We start from the raw sequence: 21,963 nt of genomic DNA on the forward strand, positions 1-21,963 counted from the left end.
GGAGCAGAAGTCAGCCCTGTCTGTGGGTGAGGCGGCAGGAAACGTTGGAGAAGTTCTAAAAATACTGCTCAAGGTTGGGAGCCTCAGAAACTCCTTCTTTTCCTTTACTTTTACCAAGAAAGTACTTTAAAACCTTTTCTTTAAAACAAAACCTAGCATCTCAAGGGTTTAATACGGTAACTCAGCCATTCAACTAGACAAAGTCAGTCTGGTATAAAGCAAGTAAGAATACTACTATACCAGTCAGCAGAGCCTGCCTTCTCCAAGGTCAAGGGCATCTGACAACTCGTCGCTCCCCTTCTGCCTCACCCTGCACTTCCTTCTCTGGTATTTCTATGCTAATACAAACAGATCTCTGCACCATTCCACACAGGAACCAACTGCCTTCTCTCTCTTCCCCTGCAAGGCTCATTTACCTGGCTAGGTCCACAGCTTTCTCGCACGAGACCTCTCCCTTTTCCCAGACTGAGAACCAAGTGCCTGGCCACGTGTTTCAGCATGCAACTGTTACCTAAGAGTCAGGCAGGTGTCTCTGACGGCAACGACTAACACAATGCTTCTGGCAGGTACTCAAGGACTGGAATTAGCCTGGCAGGACTAACACCCAGGGCACGGGCAGACCAAATACCACTTTGTAGGAATGAAGAAGGACAAGCTTTGATTCTTTCCAAGGTCTACGAATGGCCAAAGGCCAAGTTCTGTTAATGACTGGGAGAATGGAGTGTCTTCAGATACAAGGCCTGTAACTGTCTGTGCCAGAAAACAGCAGATCAAGTGCTGCTAAAACTGTTACTGAATCCTCAGAGTAACGTCTATGCTGCCTACAGACTGTTCCAGTGATACATGTTTAACACCCTCAGTTCACAGTCACTATGAGAAATGCTCCTAATAAAATCAGGCATCACAATAATCACAAGCTTGAACTTGAGGTCTGTCTTCAGAAATGAAGACACACACATAGAGTTCCATCACATTCAGACTAACGCATACCACAGCTCTACCTTTGGGAATATTTTTGCTTGCATTACATTGCTTAGTAAAGTCTCTGTCACATCCAGTCTCCAATCTGTCACCGATATCTTGTTTCTTTGCCTAAGTCAAATGCATTCTGAAGAGCTTGCTGGACTGAGGAAGCTGCATTCAACCCAAGAAATTAAGCATCACCTCTTCTCCCCGGCAGAATTCTGGGCACAGGATGGCCTGTTTCCCAGTATAGTTTTTTTCCAAATACTTCTCATGCTATGATGAACACAAAAAGATTATACCATCTGTTTAACATACTGATGACTTTCACCAATTGCACCCAGGTACCTAAAACTCAAGAATCAGTACTCCAGTACAGACAAATAACCCACTTCGGACAGCAGTTCACCTTAGCATTTACGAGAATGATTAACTGCAAAAACAAAAGCAAGAAAAAGAAGGAATGGGAAAAGATTTAACAACAAAAACTCAGAAGAACCCATTATTGGTTCTTAGCAACATAAGTTCCTAAGGTTGCAAAACCTACAGAACCTAATATGCAGACCTACACGTTATGGTCATTTTATCTGACATTATGGAATGGAAAAGAAAAACATCAGAAAGAAAGAAAGGCACAGTTATACACCTCAGATAAAGAAAACAAAACCATTCTGATAACTGAGACAGAGACTTTTAAAGCTCTTTTCTGTCGGGCAGGATGTCAGCACAGCTGCTGCAATCCCAGTATCTGTCATTTTAAAACCAAGGTCCTCGTGAAAAGATGAAGGTCTAAATCTCGTGGTCTGGCCCATTAGGCACGTGTGGGCAGTTGTGCGCTTGAAATGTGGCCACCTGAACTGGGATGTGCTGGAGTATACAATATACACCAGAGACTGAAACAAAGGATGTAAATGAGTGAAATGAAAAGCGTAAACCAATGTACCATGTACAAACTCTGCATGACATACAGGGCTTGCATTTGTGACGCGTTCTATTTCTACTGAACACCATGGGTCTAAATTCAAGCTCAAGTTTGTCCCAAACTGCTAGGTTCATCTTGATAAAACAAGGAGTGCCTGTGTTGATCTTTCATGAAACATTTTTTTTGAGTGGAAGGGAGAAAAGAACAATCCTATGGCATTAAAAGTTTAATGAAAGCTTAGAAACTATTTGATTTACAAGCTTTTAAAAAGGATCTCACAACTTTCTTACCTGGTGTATTCGTTCTGGGCTGAGTAACTTCAGTAGTGCTGTGCGTCAGAAGCTCTGGTCTGTAAAAATACAGTTGGTATCAGGATGAGAGCATGTGAGACCGCCTTTACTTCACATATGGTTCACTCTACCTTCATTTGCAGTGAATAAAATATCATCTTGGTGACTTTAGATTATTTTGAAAATAGCAATTTATAAAGATTCAGGTGGGACCACCTCTACGTCCTCAAAGGCATTTTAGGCTAACTTGCGGCGAAACAGCTGTGTTTGGCCCCATCCCAGGTCAACCTCGGGCTTCTGCCCTTCAGATGGGCTAGACAACACCACAGGGAGGTGCATCTGGTGTTGTCACCCTGAGGCTTGTCCCAACAAACAGATCCACAAACGCGCAACCCCAGTCAGCAAGCAAAGTCTACCTCAAGGACAGTTCTTTTGTATTAAATGGGCCTTCCACTCCCATACTCTGCCCTCAAATTACCCATTCTGCTACCTTCCCAACTCAAGCCAGACCGACCCTTTTAAGAGCCAGTTCAAATTGTTTTAAGAGGAATCAGTGTCAAAACCTCTTCAACCCTTCACTGACTGTATAGGACACAAAGCTAGGCTTCCTCCCCAAGGCCATCTCAGTGTATCAAGCCCTCAAGGGCATCACTCCCTCCCACACAGACTGTATGGTTATCTGAATATGCAAGGCCACCTGACACCTCCCTGCCCTGACCTACTTAGGCTATTTCCTTCATTTGAACCCCCTTTCTTGCATCCTCTGGGCACAAATGAACCCTCTGCATGCTGCCCTGGCCCTCTTTCCCAAAGCTGGCGCTTTTCGGTATCGATCGATGAAACAAGCCTCCCAAGGACGGAGTTTCTGTTGGACCCAATTTGGTATATCTGGTACCTGGTACTACAGAGACACCTGCTTGAAAACCGAATCTAAATGTAATACCTCAGTTTTAAATACGGGGAGCAAAGTCCAACTGGGAGGGGGGAAAGCCCATTTATATGAAATTAACTTTTCTTAAAGACAACATTAAACATGTTTCTGTAAATTATAATCCTACCTTTTGATAACAAATTTAATTCGATTGCCCACTTGAATAATTTTTTCCAGCCTTGGGATCCCATACCACGAGGGACTTCTAAAAGGAATGTTTTCTGGCAGTCCTTCCACGTAGAGGTCGTTAGGGTGTGCTTCAAATTTCTGGTAAGGTACAGCCTTAGCTTCGGTGCTCCCTAAGGCTTCAGCTTTATGAAAGAAAAGCAATTCAGAAGACTGGAGACTAAATTTTCATTGAAATTATATTTTTTTAAAAAATCCATAATAAAGGACAGGTCAACTTTTTGAAAAGCATCTTTAAAATAACCTTAACGATCACTGAGTACAAAAACAGGAACATGGGAATGTCTCTTACTATTCTGTTTCTGAATAGGCGCAGCACTGAAACTTTAAAATGTAAAAATGTAATTACTAATTCAACTTTAAAGCCACATCCAAACAGAGGTGTAACAAGGAAGAATCAATTCACAAACTACCGGCACTTACAGGTGCCCCTCGCATTCTGTGTGTCACATTCAAACCTTTCATAGTCTGGCGGGTGGAAACAGGAGTGCCTTCCCGAAGCATCTGCACTTCTCTGACTCTCACTCTGACCTTCCTCTCAAACCCAAACGCCTTCTGCCTTAACTCCTTCCTTTCATCAGTACCAAACCGGAACGGCTCTACTATATTGTAGGGTCCCGACAGTCTAAGTAAGGAGCGTGTATTTGTGTTCTTGTTTGTTTTTTTTTAAATATTTGTTCATTTATTTGGCTGCACCAGGTCTTAGCTGCGGCATGTGGGATCTCGTTCCCTGACCAGGGATCAAATTTGGGACCCCGGCATTGGGAGCTGAGAGTCTTAACCACTGGACCAGCAGGGAAGTCCTGGGAGTGTGTATTTGAAAACCCAAATACAATGTAATTTAGAGCAGAGCTGTTTAAAGAAATATTACCTCTGAAAACATGGTAAAGGCTTTCACACTCACATCTGGGAGTAATATTTATTATAGTTACTCTGCTAAATATAACAATAAAGGACACAAACTTAATTCTAAAACAACTTCCTATAAAATAAAAAAGAACCAAATTGTTGGAGCTAAGAAACAGCACAAGTTACAGAAAGGGGGAAGGTCAAGCGCTTTAGCATTCATCTCATCATGAACAAAGTCTCCTCTGTATTTAGTAACCTTTCTGTCCCCCTAGTCATTCTGCTTAATTTTGCTTAATTTTTTCCTGAACACTGAACACTTTCTAGCATACTACATTACTCACTTGTTGCTTTGCTATGCATACCACCCTAATCTATAAACGAATCCTTGGGGAGGGGGGAAGCATTCACGGTCTTCTGTGGGGCTGAGTTCTCAGCACCAGACACACAGGGGTTCATAGGTGCCGATCTGCAGTGTAACTTTCAGGACTTGGGTTCGATATGATGGACAGTCTTAAGTTTTCCTCTTTCCTTGCCAGGAGCCTTGAAGAAAGCACCAATTCCGCTGGTGTCTCTCTCTCTCTGAAGTTGAAGTACAGGCCAGGAGCAGAATTTTATTGTTTGTAATTTAACAATATATAAAGTCTTATCTATTTTTAAAATTTTTAATTGGAGGATAACTGCTTTACAATGTTGCGTTGGTTTCTGCCCTACAGCAACTCAACTCAGCCTTCAGTATAAATATATCCACTCCCTCTGAAACCTCCTTCCTCCCCCGCCATCTCACACAAACTCTTTATCTATTTTCTTAGCTCTGTATTTCCTACTGGCCCATTTTTCTTTCTGTGACTATACTACCACACGCACAGCTTTCTTCTTCCATGAGGGAAAAGTCAGCTTACTAGCAAGCACCAATGCTCTACTAGGATTGGCTGTTTCTTACAGACCAGGTTCGATTTCTAGAACTAAACGTCCTAGAGGCTAAAGTTTAAGGCCGTTCATGTAGATGCCCATTATCTATGCCAACTAGTTATGAATTAGGACAATACCATGGTGGCATCTCTAATGATAACGTTCACAATCTTCTTTCGCTAAACGGCTCGGAAATATAGTGATTTTTAAAGCGTAGATTCTTCACTGTTCCTAAGCTGATTTCTGACCAGATGCACACAGAGGTAAATCTTCATTAAGCTACCCAAATATTCATGTTGGGCAATCACGGATATGAGGGGGAAAGACTTAAATTCTGACTTTTCCTCAAGGTATTAAGAGTCTCAGGGAGCTAAACCATGTAAGTAAAACTGAAGTACACGGATTCTGAAAACAGCAAACAATTAAATGGACTAAGTTTGTAGTTGCCACTGGAACTACTCCTAAAAGCTGGTTTCCTGAGTCTATAGAAGCCAGAGCCATAAGCCACTCTCGGAAACCAGGGGAGGAGCAAGAATCTGCACCCAGGAGACTTCAACTTTTTGTGTAAAACTCACATGGTTTCTTTCACAAAACTGAGAAAAGCCCCGTGTCCTCGTGATTCTCTGTGGCACTCCTGGGCTTCCTTTGATCTTTGCAGTGTTATAATTCAGTGAGGCCCCAAGTATACTATATGACTGAAAGGCTCAGTAATTTCTCAGTAGTTTTTAATGACACTGGTCCATTCACTATCTGTTGGTCATCTGCTCAGGCACCAAGCACTGTTCTAGGAACAGCCGAGACACACAGGATGTGGGCTGTTGTACAAACTGTATTATAGTGGAAGGAAAAAGGCAGCCATTAGTCCTTTAAAAAAAATTTAAGCATGATGACATAGGGTGTGCTTCGTGGTTTATGTCAGATGAGCAGCCGGTGAAGACCGCTCCAAAGAAGACACATGTACACCGAGATCAAGGGCAGGCACCACACCTCTGCGGGAAGAGCATTCCAGAAACAAGAGTGCTGACAGTGCAGCGGTCCGAGGAGGGCACGGCCTGACAAAAGCAAAGAACAAGCAGGTGGTCCTTACAGCTGCCACCGAGTGAGCGAGCAGGAAGGCAGGCCGGCCGGGATCAGGGGCTGCGGGACTCACTCGCAGCACAGAGGGAGGCCCCGGAGCACAAACAGTGACAAGCTCCACTGTAAGTTTTCAGTGAGACTGAAAGCTGGCTGCTTTGGGAACGGCTTTGACTACAGGGAGACAGCAGTGACAAGAGAAAGACACCGATCTGCACTATGTTGCCCATGTCGAGTCAGCAGGAGGCCTTGTGGAAATGAAGAAACCAAGCGTGACTGCAGGGGGATTGGCCTGGACGCCCGGGGGAGGGTGGTGGCTCTGGGAGGACAGGAAAGGGACGGGCTGCAGGGGGAGTCAAGGACTCGCCTCGGGATGCGTGGAGCTGGAAGAGCTGCCAACCAGCCATTCAGGGCTAGAAACCTGAACGTGAAAGTCACTATTCAATACGGACGATACACCATTTTTAAGGTAGACAGAGTGAGACCAACTGCGGAGAAAGCACAGCCAGAGGGCTGAGGACTGAGCTGTGGAGTAGCATCCAACGTGAAAAGACTGAACTTAAGGCGCAGGCTGAGGAGAGAACGAAGAGGACAGCCAGTGAGACAGAAAGAAATGCAGTGCCAGTAACGTTTCAAACTTTCCATAAGAATAGTTGAAAACGCTTAAGTAAGAAAGTGACAAAAGCTGTCATGATGATAAACCAAAGCTGAGTACTGTAACTGTTTGGAGATACGAAGCCCAGCAAGCACTGCAGACACCGCCTGCCTCCAGGACAGGGCGCCTCCGGCAGCCAAACACACTCCACTGGGCCACACTGCTACAAGGACTCCCTGTCTGCGAGCCGCTCAGTGCAGAAAAGCCTGTCCGTAGTATCAGTAACCTAGTCAAGAGGACACGGGGGTTCATCACAATGTTCTCTCCCGCTCCGCACAGGTTTAAAACTTTTCACAATATATGTTCAAAAAGCAAACAGTAAAAGCTGGAGATGGGCTATCCACGGTATCTACTTTCTTAAAAAGCAAAATTTGGAAAAATTATTCTGTTAATACTTTAGCTAGGGAGGAAATTAGACTTACCAAATTTTTTACAGAAAAGCTGATCTACCATCTTTCGTAACTTAGTGATTCTGGCATACCACTCTTCCTTGACTGTAAGAGTAACATACACAAATGCTTTAGTTTGACGACAGTAATAAAATTACTAAATATCATGAAATAGATTATTAAGTAGGCAGTATTGTTTTCCTGTTCTAAAATTACCTCTAAGATTTCATAATGTGTTTATTAAAACAGTGCTGACACTGAATGAAAAGTGTAAAAACTCACTAAACAATGACAAAATGAAAGTGTATAATTTAATAGTACTATTGCACAGGTACCATAACATGTCGTCATTAAAGCCAGGAGAGAGAGTCCATTTCACTAAAGAACAGCTAGCAGGCAGTTTCTGTTACAGTACGTTTGGGGCTATGATAATGCGGGCAATCCTTTTATTATACCAACTGTAAGTGATAAAATTTTCATTTTATGTCCCCACCCAATGTCCTCCACTACAGAGCAAAAGCAACTAGGAGAACAAATCATGACTATATTTCCTTCAAAACACATTTAACCAACAAGTGATGATGCTCGTGGCTTTCTGTGCTAAGTCTTTAAGTTGTGGGTATCAAAATGGATGATCATTCAACTGATTAATCTCGACTAGCATAATAAACTGTTCAACACATTATGCCAGAGAAATTTCTCATCTCAATGGAGAACAGAGGATCGTCCTTTTATAGTCTACCCAGAAATGTGATGTTTACATTTATTTATAATGAGTTATTAAGAAGAAAAGGAGATTATTATTCTCGAGAATCTAGAACAATATTCCTTGTATATCATGTTCTGATTTAACATACAATTTGACATTAGACTGGAGACCTACCTCCTGAAGCTGGTTTATCAAGCTGTAAGTCTTCACGTGTTGAATTCAAAAGTTCATGCCTGAAAGGTGAGAAAAATTACTAAATATTTACCCCATCAATATTCAGCAAAAGTAGTAACTACTAGCACTTATATAATAATTCAGTTTTCAAGGCCAGATTTCAAAAGATAGCCTGGACTCCTGAGCATAATTAAATCCTAAGATATTTAAGACAACTTGGTAACTGCAAGTTGTTTCATAGTGGTCTTCATGGAACATATGTGCTCAAACACACACACACACACACATACACAGTTAACTTGGCAAATCAAAGGTATTTTACAAAAGCAGAACACCAAAAGAATCAAACTACAAAATTTTAAATGAGATTCTTCAATTTCAGTTTAAATTCAAAATAACCTTACTTTAACTTATCTATAATCTAGCTATAAAAATCCTAAATAAACTTCAAAACTAACTGAACTAAATGTATTTCAGGATACACATGCTTTAAAAATTTTCCAAATACATAAATACTCCAAAGAATTTGCACAATCTGACTTATGTATCAGTATTTTATTGTAATATCCTCAAGTAACAGAGCAGGGGAAGGAGAGTGGGATCACAGAGAAGCATGACAATTATTAACTGTAATCTCAGAAATGCTGGAAACTAATACAGGATTAAGGTAATGGAGGAGCTGTGAAATAAAACATTTGCTGAAGTATAGAATCACCCCTCTCAATAAACAAATAGTATATGTGTATCAAGACTAACCACATTTAACATCTGGGGAAAGGGTTACTAAGTATTTTCCAAACGTGGAAGATGGCTTCCAATAAATGAGGATATCAAAAGGACTTGAACAGAACATGCAAGGCATAAGTATCTTGTGACGAACTTGCACAAAGATTTAAATACCAAATATATAGTTTTATATGCTTTAATATTAGCAACAAGCAAAATCTACACACTGATCTGCATATTTTCCTTAGTTATTAAAGAAACTTGAAGCTTCTAACAAATTAAAAACCAAGCACTGTAAGAAAATGACAGTATAAGAGTTCTGAAAACTATGTGAATTGAATCGCCAGTCTATGTCTGACGCAGGATGCAGCATGCTTGGGGCTGGTGCATGGGGATGACCCAGAAAGATGTTATGGGGAGGGAGGTGGGAGGGGGGTTCATGTTTGGGAATGCATGTAAGAATTAAAGATTTTAAAATTAAAAAAAAAAAAAAAAAAGAGTTCTGAAAACTATATGCTTCTTAATATCTCAATGTGTGTGTGTGGGGGGGGGGGTGCGGGGGCAAGGTTGTTTACGATTCCTGCCTAGGACTAGTGTCAGGGTTTTACAACAAGCCCTTTTTGTTTACCATTCAGTTTCATGAGAGACTATGAAATATTTACTTCCTCCTTCTCATTGCCATAATCCCTCATCTGTTTAAAAAAAGGAAAAAAAAGGCGTGGGCAATCAGGTAAACTGCTGGGCTATACTGGACATATCGTGCTGGACTGCCATTATTATCATCCTTTAGAGCTTGTTCCCCATGCCCAGAAGCCTCAAATTTTAATAAGCACTGGAATCACTGGGGGCCCGCATCACAGACAGGCTGGATGCAGTAGGTCTGGGCAGGATCTGCGATTCAGTGTCTCTCATAGCTTGTGGGTGATGCTGATGCTGCTAGTCTGCGTGGCTGCCTACTGCGTGGTCCCGTGTAAGCAGAGTCACACTCGACAACACTTGACTGATCATGGGAAAATGGAGGCCAAAATCTTTAAACTATCATTTGTTTGAAAGCAGAGTATCTGTTAGTAACAAGCTTCTCTGTAGAAGATAGCTCACCTATTAACTAAGGGGTCTCTTGGGTCTTTTTCATCCTTCGTTAAACTCTGTTGTTCCCTTATTTAAAACCAATGCAGAAGGAAGTCTGCTTGGTTATACTCATTGGTTAAGGTGTTTGTTAATGTTTCCACTTTCTCAACCAGAATAAAGAAAATCAACATTTCTGCAAATGACTATCCTGCTGCTGTTACTGACCTTACTATTTATAGCCCTAAGTCAGGAAAAAATTAAATCAGTTATAATATGTACATAACTCAAAGACATCCATATTAGGACTTAACAATCAAAGTCATGTATAAGTGAACCTCCTCCCACCCCCGCTGAAAAGTGAGGACTACAAAATAAATCCATCGTGGTGTTCTCGTTCCCAGGCCTGCGCCTGACTGAGGAATGAGCATTTGACACAAACTGAACTAAGGAGAAGTCGGGTTTTCCTGCTCTCAGAGAAACACAGGCAGCTGGTGCCTCCCCTCAGTAGAGGTGTCTGGCTGTGATTCCTGGACCTGCTACATCCAGACTCAGAACTAGTCTAAGGAAGCTATCAGTGTACGGAAGGAAGAATCTGGAGAGAAGCAGAAGCAGAGCCTCACTGTTCTAATCTTCCTATCTCCCAGCTCGGTGAGATAAGACGCTTACTGACAATATCAGTCCAACCTGAAGGAGGGTTTCTGTTATTTACTGCTGGAGACATCCCAACTGCTACCCAACCTCTTTTATGCTGGAATCTCTGATTTCATACATGTTTGTCTGGCTATAGAACTGAAGGTTCAACTCATTTTCACATAGAACTTGGAAAGAATGACTGAACAGTTATATCTGTTACCTCTCAAACAAAGGATATGACATCAGTATAATTTTCACTCCTTACTGTGACATGGTTTTGTTCTCTGGAACCTAGTACTTTCTGGCTTTATCCTTAGGGCACTGAAACTTCATGCAATGTGACTAGGCATATATCTTTGTTTTCTTCTCATTTATCCTGCTCCACACATTTTTTTAGGCCTGGAAAATAAATGCTATGTGTTTTTGACACTGTCCTTCTCTTTTCACGTTAAGTTGGATGTCACATGCGTTTGAGCAAACTCCAGATGGATAGTGGACAGGGAAACCTGGTGAGCTGTAGACCACGGGGTCACAAAAAGTCGGACACGACTTACTGACGCGACAACAAGCAGATGTCACTGGATAAGGACTCACTAGTCTTCCTCATGTCTCATGCACATAATCGTCTTTATGATTTATAATACTAACAAATCTTAGTGCAGCATTTATATTTAATAATTTCCAAAGACAATTCGTCTCCAGGGGCTCCCATTTACAAATGCATCTAATACTCGCTTCATGTAGCTAAGAGAAAGCTTCCATACATCTACATTTGCTGAATATAGTGGTAAGTGTTCTGATAGTTTTTTAAATCTTTTATTGTAATCTTAATAAAATTTTAGTTGGTAGAAAATATGGAAATGTGTTATGTGGTTGCCATTTTTTAATGGAAGCAGATACACTTCCAAATGCTACACATACTTAAAAAAAAAAACACCTTCTTGCTACAACCCTTATGTCAGTACTAAAGAACTTATAGCATTCAGCTACTTTCTTTCTTTTCATTCTTCTATTGTTTATTTCTACAACCTACTTTATTTCCACATATGTTTTTTTTAAATTCAGACCTAAAAAATAAGACAGTCATACTTCAGTATTTTTTTTAGTATACTTAGCAAAAAACTGGAAAAGAAAATACTGGTTGTATGCCAGTCAGGTTTGGACAGGGGTTCATATTCCAAAAGCCAACTATGTCAAAACTTACACAGACACACTGAAAAGCAGAAAATAAAACAACAACTTACTTTAAATATAGCCCCTAGTGGCTAGTGGGCTTCCCTGGTGGCTCAGACGGTAAAAGCATCTGCCTACAATGCGGGAGACCTGGGTTCGATCCCTGGGATGGGAAGAGCCGCTCGAGAAGGAAATGGCAACCCATTCCAGTATTCTTGCCTGGAAAATCTCATGGACGGAGGAGCCTGGCAGGCTACAGTCCATGGGGTCGCAAAGAGTTGGACACGACTGAGCGACTTCACTTCACTTCAGTGGCTAGTGAATATTTGTCAACAATATAAAAAGATGCAATAACCAAGGTCAAAGAAAAAGTTTGAGAGTCTTACTTCTTAATCACAAAACGAATCCTTTCCTTTGCAAGTAATATCCTCTCAAGGCGAGGGATTCCATAAGTAGATGGCCTTCTAAAGGGGATTCCTTCCGGAAGTCCTTCTACATAAAGATCTTCCACGTGGGACTGGAAAAGAGGGTACGGGATCGTCACAGGACCTTTGGCTTTTATAGCTTGAGCTTTAAGGGTAAAAAGAGAAAGGAAAAAATTATGAAATGACAAGGATTCAGCACAGATAGCAGAAAAGACTAATAATCGAATACACAGATATTACTCGGTAATTTTTATAACTATTTTAAAATTTCATTTATTATCAAGGCATCAAAAGAAAAACAGCACAAAAGAACTGAAAGGAAAAGAATACCAAAGATATCAGTACTTTACTTAACCCCAACTGCAAGGATATATTAACAATGTATTATCTTGAAATACTAGAGGCAGACCTTCCTTTGAAATTTTAACCACAAATGAATCCAGAAAAATATACTAGTAAATATCAGCTAGTACAAACAGCATATAATGAAGAAGTAATATTTTTAAAATATGCTTTTGTAAAAAGGATTTTTTAGTAAAATAACTGAAGAAGAACATTTCTCCGAAATGCAGAAATTCTAAGATTTGTGTATCCAAGAGCAAAATAATACAACAGGTGCAAAAAGCCAAAAGGATGGGAAGTGTTACAAATCAAAGATAATGAACAGACATTGATACCTTTATTAAACTACAAAGAGTCAGTTTGTCTAAATAATAATGGACATGTAAATGCAATTGGGTGTTACATAGTACATACAAGGTTCTTAGTGTGACAATGGAACTCAGATTAGGAGAACACCTTCCTCTCACTGAACTCAGCACTTTTCAGTGAGAAGTTCTGAGAGGTGACATGACACGATGGCTTGGACACCAGAGCTTTAAAATGCTTTGCATCAAAGTCTACAACAAATATATATAAACAAACTCTCAAATATGCAAGCTAAAAGTTAAAAGGAAATATTAGTTGACAATTAAATAAAGGAAACGCTTGTAAAGCTTTGCTCTAACCTAGAAACAAAACTTCTAAGATTTGGATAGACACCATCCACGGCCTTCTCAGGGACAGATTAAAAAAGGAAGGCACAACACTGGCAGAATGGGACTTGCTCCTGTCAGATGAACAGTCCAATGTTAATAAAAGCTCGAGAACAAAATATCACAAGAATTATTGAGTTTAAGACTTACCATACTTTCTTTCAAACAATTCTTCAACTTGTTTACGTAGATCAGTAATTCGAGCATTCCATTTCTCTGAAAATTTACAGAACAAGTTAAAACTCAATAATAAATCTCTGCTTGGGGCACTAAGATGCTTTTAACATGGCCCAACATCTCAAGACTTATTTTCTATATAATATATTCTAATTTGGAACAAACTGTCCATATAATTTTACTGCTTTCCTAAGAACAGTTTTTTTTTTTAATGGTACTTAGAATTAGTCCAATAAAGATTGGAGTTAGGGGTGTTTAAAGTTTATTTTCAAAATCCTTCTTACTGAGTACTTTTAAAAAAAAAAAATCATAAATTCTGTAAAGCAGGTGGGCAGAAAAGACCCATACGATTAAACACTACAAAGTGAGGCAAAAATGAGAGTCTCCAAGGCTGTACAGGAAACCTCCCAACACGTGTCAGAGTTGTATGGAAATAAGAGTTTATGCATAGCTGTAACTCATAATAGCGTGCTAAAAAACACATGCAAACTCAGCATGGGTGTGGCGCACTGCATGCGCGCTCAGCCGTGTCTGACTCTTCGTGACCCCATGGACTATAGCCCACCAGGCGCCTCTGTCCATAGAATTGTCCACAAAAGAATACTGGAGTGGGTAGCCATTTCCTTCTCCAGGAGATCTTCCCGACCCAGGGATTGAATCCATATCACTGGCATTTCCTGCATTGGCAGGTGGATTCTTTACCACTAGCGCCACCTAGGAAGCCCAGTAATTATGACTAAAGACTAAAGACAAGTTAAAATATATTAAAGCGCTTTTTTAAAAAATGTATACAGGTAATTGTTCTATCTATTCAAAATAAGGATCACAAACCCAATTTGCCACTAATATTTCACTTAGTCCCTTCAAATGGATACATTGTCTCCACTGGGATTTGATTAGATTAGAAGCTAGTAGTTACACTTATACCAAAATTCTATCTGGGGCTTCCCTGGTGGCCCATTCGTTGAGAATCCACCTGCCAACGCAGGGGATGTGGCTTTGATCCCTGATCCAGAAACTAAGATCCCATATGCTGCAGGGCAACTGACCCCGTGAGCCACAACTACTGAAGCCCACCAGACCCCTAGAGCCTGTGCAAGGTAACAAGAGAAGCCCATGCATTGCAACCAAGTCCCACCACAGCCAAAAGAAAACCAATCTTTAAAAAAATTATATCTGAAATTAAAAAGTGATCTAAATCTCAGACAGATAACTGAATTACTAAGTCAGTAACAGTGACTGTTAAGCCTGCCCATTCTTTTTCTTTTTTGGTGGCTGTACCATGGCTTGTGGGCTCTTAGTTCCCCGACCCAGGACTATAAACCTGGGCCCAGGCAGTGAAAGTGGTCCTAACTACTGGATCACCAGTGACTTTCCCTAACCTTCCCAGTTCTAATTAACAACGGGAGACACCACACTGAACCGGGACCTTACCGAAGTTGAACTCCCGCACTTTCCGTTTGCCGGCATTCGCAGGTTCTGTGACGGGTGGCTGGGGAGGCTCACTGCTCTTTGGTCTCTTGGCAGGTGGAGGATAGTCATCATCTTGAAAAAGAAAACCATCATCACTGGAGGGACAGGCAAAAGGAATGACAGCCACTGCCTGTAAAGGTCTCAACGTCGGAAAGACGTGGGGGATTGAAGTACGACTGGAACGTCAGTGGTTCATTTCTGTACTGCCATTTCAGCATCACTTTTCCCAGTCACATTTCCAGCTTTCCTACCCTTCTGGGAGCTGATCAAGTGAATCATCCTCATTTTCCTTTGTCTTCTTTTTTCAATTTGCTTGAAATTAGTTTGAATTAAGTCATTAGAAATTTCCTTTTCACCTAACTCCTCTCAGAGGGCTGTCAAGAATTATACTGTATTTTAAGTCTTGCATAAAAAAGGTTTCAATGGAGACAGCTAAGGAAACCATACAAATATGTAAGAAAGGGGGAAGAATATGTAGCTTGAATGGAAAAATATTTAAACTTACACAATATTCAAGCACATAAAGCAGGCTAAATAACTAACTGTACAGATAACTTTCAATAAACAAAACTAAAAGAAATAAGATTACATTATTTGTGAAACAAGCATTGTTGATTCATCTGATACAATACCTATGTATGGCGATCATATACTTAAGCACAGAATATAGACCACCCAAGAAACCTGTAGTAAGATTTCTTTGTAGCTGTGACTACAACTCAACTCTGCTATGATGCTTCAGTATATCTGGTGCTAGAATTAAGGACATTGGATCAAGTAAGAAAAGCTGTCACTGTCATATTCTTCTGATCCCTGGAAAATATCGTTGGCACATGACTAAGATTTCTATTCAAACACCATCTGTAAATTATTGAAAATATCATTTTAAGAAATCTACACTTAAAATAAACATGGAATGAAGAAGATAATAATTATTGAGTTAAAGGAAACAGCAGTAACAAAGAGATACCATAAGATACAATAAATTACCCTTTTCAGGATAATTTTCATTCTAATTTTATTGCTAAACAAACAGGATCACAGAATGTTACACGACTTAACTATGTTATGAGATCATGGATATAATTCTTTAAGCTATTAAAGAATAACTAATAACTAATAGATAAGCTCTCAAAGAATAACATGAAATCCAAATTTAGCCTCATACGCCATGTTGCCTTGCACAGCAATGGGTGACTTTTATATACTCTGCATATTAATCAAGGGAATCTATGAATAAGCCTAAAATACTTAAATGTCATTCCTCTCATAGCATCAGAGGACAGGGCACACTGATTCTCCTGTTCCCTGACTGTGGGTTCCTCCTTTATAGGCTAATAGGGACTGGTGCCACAAACCCTGTGGATACCAAAATCCACGGATTCTGACGTCACTATAAAATTAGCATATTATTCACACATAACCTATGCACATCCTCCCTTATACTTCATATCATCTCTACATTACTTATAATACCTAAGACAATGTAAGTGCTGGACAGACAGCTCCCTGGCACCTGGCTAATTCAAATTTTGTTTTTTAGAACTTGCTAAAAAAATTGTTCCCGAATACTCTTCATCCATAGTTGGTTAAAGCTTGGAGATATGGAGGGCCAACTAAAACGTCAACAGATTTCTAAAAACCTGAAATCATTTACTGACCATTCAAACCAACAGGAGAAAAAAGTATTGTGTCACTGGGGCCAGATAAAGTCATATTAGGACTTATTTACATGCTGGTAAATCTGGAAAAGGAAATGGCAACCCACTCCAGTATTCTTTCCTGAAAAATCCCAAGGATGGAGGACCTGTAAGGCTACAGTCCATGGGGTCACAAAGAGCTGGACACAACTGAGCAACTAAGCACAGCACAGGCGCTGGTAAATGTAAACGCACTACTCTAACGGGCACTGTTTCAGACAAAAGCTATCCCATAAACAACGTACGACACTATAAAAACTCTCAAGTGCTAAATTCCACTGTAGAAAAGCAAATTCAGAAAAAAAAAATCTGTAGTAAAGAACAATTTTAAAATGACAAACTACCAGTAAAACAAAAACTTGACTATGAAGAATCCTGGGCTCATAAGTTAGTATAAGGATTAAAACTAGTCAAAAGATTCCATAATAGGTTTGAAACTAATTATTTAATGCCCCAAGTAGATGTATTTTGGAAAACATATTAGGTATCTCTAATGTTTGGCTTCTGAAAACAGACAGACAAAATCCTTCTTTTCCAAGTTCCAAACAGATTTTTAGAAGCCAAAGAATATTTTTAGGCTAGTCTGCGAAGGATAAAGTGAAATATACTTATCTGACCTATGGATACTATTCAAGCATTTTAACTGTATTCAGTGTATTCCTTTATGAACATTAAGCAATGATAGTTAAAACAAAACAATTTTCCTTACAGGCTAATATAGCCTAAATATTTCTATAAATTGTAATTTAAAATGATTATTAATTAGATAAAATAAAAACTGATAGAGTATAAAATAAATGAAGAAACTGTAGCTTATGATGGTAACAAAATTCATCCAACTGTAATCTGAGAAGTTTGAAACTGAGGTGAAGGGGAAAGGGCAAGAGAGCTTTGCTTTTCTTTAGTGTCCAACAACCACATTTCTTCAATCAGATTAACTTACTTTAAAACAAAAGGATTTAACGGTATAAATATATTTTATAAAAATAACCTCCTTGACCATAACTAGAAAAAAGACACATCTAGGAGAGTGCTTTTTAACAAGTTAGCAAATGATTTAACAAAGACTGTAAAACATTAAAAAGCGTTTATCTCTCGAGACAATAATGAAGTCAATCTATTAAATGTGAACAGGTGAAGTTATTTGTGATAATAAAATACCACAACATAAATTCTATTAAAAGACTAACCCATTTCATATACTCACTATGTAATTATAAAGTGTTTTAATTTATATGAAATATGGAATTACGTCAAGAAGAGCTATGAACTCAAACACACCTATTTTTTTTCTCCACTACTGCAGCAAAACACTCTGATTCTGGGAAAGCATGAGGAAACGTTACTCTTGACCTCACAATTCATTTCACAGAGGATTAAAATTATTTCTTTGTCGCAGAAATCTGTCTGCCTCTAACAATCAGTTTAGCAGGGAGCACTGTTTTCTAATTATCATGGCGCTTCCACATTATAAACAATCACATTTGTATTTAAAAAAAAAAAAAAAAAAACCCACGCATCTCTGGATGCTTCAGATTTAAGCCCAAACTAAAAATGTTTATATCTTCAAAACTAGAAGCTTATAAAATGAATTTCAAGGTATTTTAGCATGCAAAAGCTGCAGATGAGTGAAGACTATGCTATGCCGCAGCGCTAAAAACAAGCCTCCCACCCCATGAAGAAAGGGCAGGGATAGTCCCCAAGTCAAAATTTCTATCGAGAAAAACCTGGTTTTCCTTTTTGCAACATACTACTTACAGATATGCCCATAAATAACACAGAAATCAGAGCTCAAATGTGTTACTGAATTTATCTAATTATTGATGAATGCATTAACATACAAGAACTTTTTTTATACTTATTTTTTCAACAAGATCAAATTGGTCATTTTATCAAATAATCTGACACCTATTCAAACTCAAAGAAATGAAAGAACTCAGGTACTCTCTCCCCTGAAATTACTTGGAGCTATTAATTACCCTCCACGTTTCAAATTAATAAATGGCATTTTTCACCCACGGATCCAGGTCCTAACGCCTCAAAAAGTCCAATTTTTATATAATAATTAGATGTCAACTAAGTGATTTGTTAGCAACTGTAAAATTAAAAACAAAATATTCAAATGATAACATACTCAATTATATAGATTCTACAAACTCTCTAGTAACATTTATAAGAATAATTAAATAACAACCAATCAAAACAATTGCTCTATCTTCAGAAACACCCAGAATTCAATCACTCCTTGTTGCCACTGTCACCAGGCAATTCTAAAGCATCTCCCTGAGTAACTGTAACCGCTTTGCTTCCGTTATCACCTGCTCTCTCAGTCTTTACAGCGGCCCTGTTTCTTCAAAAAGAAAGGATTTACTACTTCCTTGTTCGACACCCTCCAATGGACTTTCCTATCTTGTTCATTCCAAAATCTTTAACACTTATTCCAGCCTTCAGTACATACAAGGGGTCTGATATTTGTGGACTGATAAATGAACGTTTGAATAGCACAATCCTGAAAATTATGTGCGACAGTCAAATTTTTCTAAATTTCACAAAAAAAGAAGGATACCATCAGAGGATGAAATCCACTACTGAAACCCTAAAACAGTGTTATCCAAAGAGTAGTCCATGTGTATATATATGAGGTGTTATGAACTGCATTCCTATGTGTAAATATTTATGTAATTAATTTATTTCCTGAAGAAAACCTTAAATTTCAAGGAGTTTTACTTAAGACATGAAATTTTAAAAATTGTAAAAAAAAGACATGAAACCCTTTCAATCTATTTAAAAGCAATCTGAAGACAAATAATAATAATCAGGGGGTTATGCCTCAGCCAAATAAACACATGTGAACGGCTCAAGTTGGGGAAAAATGTTTGAAAGCGAACTGCATATAAGGTAACTCTTTTAAAGCAAAATACTTTCCATTTTAAGCTCATTCATGACAGCCAGACTTCAGATAATTCTGGGGCAAGATTTTCTCTGCCCTTATCAAACACATGCCTAAGCCAAAGTCCTGACAACAGTCTGATTTTACCCAAAAATGAAGTCATGGTGTTTATGAAATCAAGGCAGGCATAGCCACATAACTCTAAGGGCCGTTTCCCAAACCGAGGTCACAGAGGTTCCACATGTGCACCACTGACTTCAATAACACATGGATCACCAAAAAGGGAAGGGAAGCCTAGCACGCTGCAGTTCATGGGGTTGCGAAGAGTCAGACTAACTGAGACTGAACAACAACAAATGAAGAGCAGATCTCCGCTCAGGGGACTGTTTCTTGCAGGATAACATGTCTGCATCAGTCTCAATCAGACCCTTCATAACACAGTCACATAATGGCAAATAAAGATACCAAGGTTAATGTGGAAAATCTTACAAAGCTCACTTGAAGACTAAGTTTCTTTTTTCTTTTCTATAAACTTTTTGGAAAATGCAGGAATATACAATAGGAGAAAACGAAAGTCACCACCATGCAAGCAGGATTATCTTATTTCTTTTCAAGTACAAGGATTTTCCTAAAGAAAACTAACACAGTCCTCTAGGCACACTTCTCCTTTTAAAGATGCCTTATTCGGGAAAGGAGGCTCCTACCCCCCACCCCACTACTAAGCGTATTACATACACTAGAGGTCTTTTTTCAGATCTCTTATATGTTTTAAAAGTTACCATTTCAATGTATATTTTTCTAATATTAGAATGTATCGAAATTTAACTTTCTAACCATGGATATTTTTCTAGTTTCTACCATCTATACTCATCTTTCTAGAAAAAAAAATACAATGTACTTATCAAAAAGATGTGGATGTGAGTTCTCATTTGACCTTCCTTGTTAGTATCACAGACTTAAAATTTATCTTCCATAATATACGGATAACAATTTATTAACAATTTAATTAGAGTTGGTATATAGCTTGTTTGTGAGCATATATCCCATGGAAAATGTTACTAGGAAAAGTAATTACTTTACACAGACCTGGTATTTCTCTGGTCTTCTGAACATAAAGCAGCAGCCTCAATAGCAATATTCTACTATTGGAAAATATGGATGATAAATCAACATTTTGGTACTATGTCTTAGTTTAAAAGAAATGGGATTTATCATTCCCTTCAAAGAATGAAAACTGAAAAGACTGACACACGTTTCAGGTTTGTAAGCTATTGATTTCTTAATTATTTTGATATCCCTTTAAAGGTTTACACTATGGAAAGCAAGTGTTTATTTTCTAAGCAATTCTAATATAGCCTTTATGGGTTTCAAGGTTTAAGATAAATCAGTGTGGTTCCTAGTCCTATTTTAAAGGTTTATGCTAATAATTTTTTATGCTAAAAATTTTATAAAATATTTATTTGCCTGCGCCAGATCTTAGTTGCAGCATGTCGGATCTAGTTCCCTGACCTGGGATTGAACTCGGGTCTACTGCATTGAGAGTGCTCAGTCTTAGCCACTGGACCAACAGGGGAGTCCCTATGCTAATAATTTTAATCATCATCTGCTTTTCTTATCTCTACAGGAAGGGAAAGGTTCTGAGTATTTATAATATCTAGATTTTAACTTATAATTTTAATTTATAATATCTAGATATTATATAATCTAGATTTTCTTCTCACAGTTGAGCTTCTAATTTAAAGTCAATTATTAAGGACTTCCCTGGCGGTCCAGGGGTTAAAACTTCACACTTCCTCTGCAGCAGTGGGGAGGAGGGCGCTGATTCAATCCCTGGTCAGGGAACTAAGATCCTACAAACTGCCTGGTGTGGCCAATGAATAAACGAATGAATGACTAAATGAATAAATTAAATTATTAAATGCTAGACTAGAAACAATTCAAAACAATTTTAGGTTAGTAAAATTATGCTAATGATAAAATGTGTATATTAAATTAACTGAGATGTCAACATGCAAAGTAGGAGAAAATTTCTGATACTGGGCGAAAGCTACCAATCAGCTTATATGAAGACAAACATTTTCAGTAGTCTGAAATAGCCAAACACCATAAATAACCAGTGGACACCAGGAAAAGACAGGTTATTATAAACAAAGAAGAAAAGGAGAGACAGAGATGGCAAACCAAGACAGGTTACGAAGCAGCTAAAAAAAAATAGTGAAGTACCAAGATGTAAAGTTATGAGAAAAACACTATGGGAAATGTGATATATGTGTATTTCACTTGCTCATTATAAAGCTGTACACTGAAAACACCTATTAATTTTTGCCAAACTAAATGTATGTGTACATATCTAACTTATTTTTAGATGTCACAATAAAGTGACATCCACCACTGAGTAGAGAGACACTGGAGCAGGGCGGGGGTTAAGATTTTTGCTTTAGAAAAGAATTACTTTGAGGAGAAAAAAAAACTCATAGGAGTCATGTGAGATAACTTAAAAGGAAAAAAATCAATACACTTAATAATTATGAAATATAAGGCATGCTCCTGTTATTAATTAGCTGAATCTTTAAATAATGCAGGACACACTGGCTCATCTGAATTCATGTGCTA

General features: G+C 38.7%; 1 protein-coding gene across 21 annotated transcripts in view; it reads right to left on the bottom strand.

Moving 5' to 3' along the window:
- The window catches only part of GTF2I (general transcription factor IIi), an 86,304-nt gene that overhangs the window by 15,800 nt on the left and 48,541 nt on the right, over window positions 1-21,963 (bottom strand). For all 21 annotated transcript variants that reach the window (XR_009598291.1, XR_009598288.1, XR_009598290.1 and 18 more), the window contains 7 exons: window positions 14,722-14,832; window positions 13,261-13,326; window positions 12,038-12,221; window positions 8,052-8,110; window positions 7,202-7,273; window positions 3,234-3,417; window positions 2,176-2,234 (listed from right to left, as the gene is read on the bottom strand). Coding sequence is in view for 16 of the 21 variants with exons in the window: in XM_042240357.1 (XP_042096291.1) it covers window positions 2,176-2,234; window positions 3,234-3,417; window positions 7,202-7,273; window positions 8,052-8,110; window positions 12,038-12,221; window positions 13,261-13,326; window positions 14,722-14,832 (735 nt within the window). In the remaining 5 variants the exon portion in view is untranslated. The remainder of the gene's footprint in view (window positions 1-2,175; window positions 2,235-3,233; window positions 3,418-7,201; window positions 7,274-8,051; window positions 8,111-12,037; window positions 12,222-13,260; window positions 13,327-14,721; window positions 14,833-21,963) is intronic.

Source organism: Ovis aries, chromosome 24 (genome assembly GCF_016772045.2).
Source record: "Ovis aries strain OAR_USU_Benz2616 breed Rambouillet chromosome 24, ARS-UI_Ramb_v3.0, whole genome shotgun sequence".
Lineage (NCBI taxonomy): Eukaryota > Metazoa > Chordata > Mammalia > Artiodactyla > Bovidae > Ovis > Ovis aries.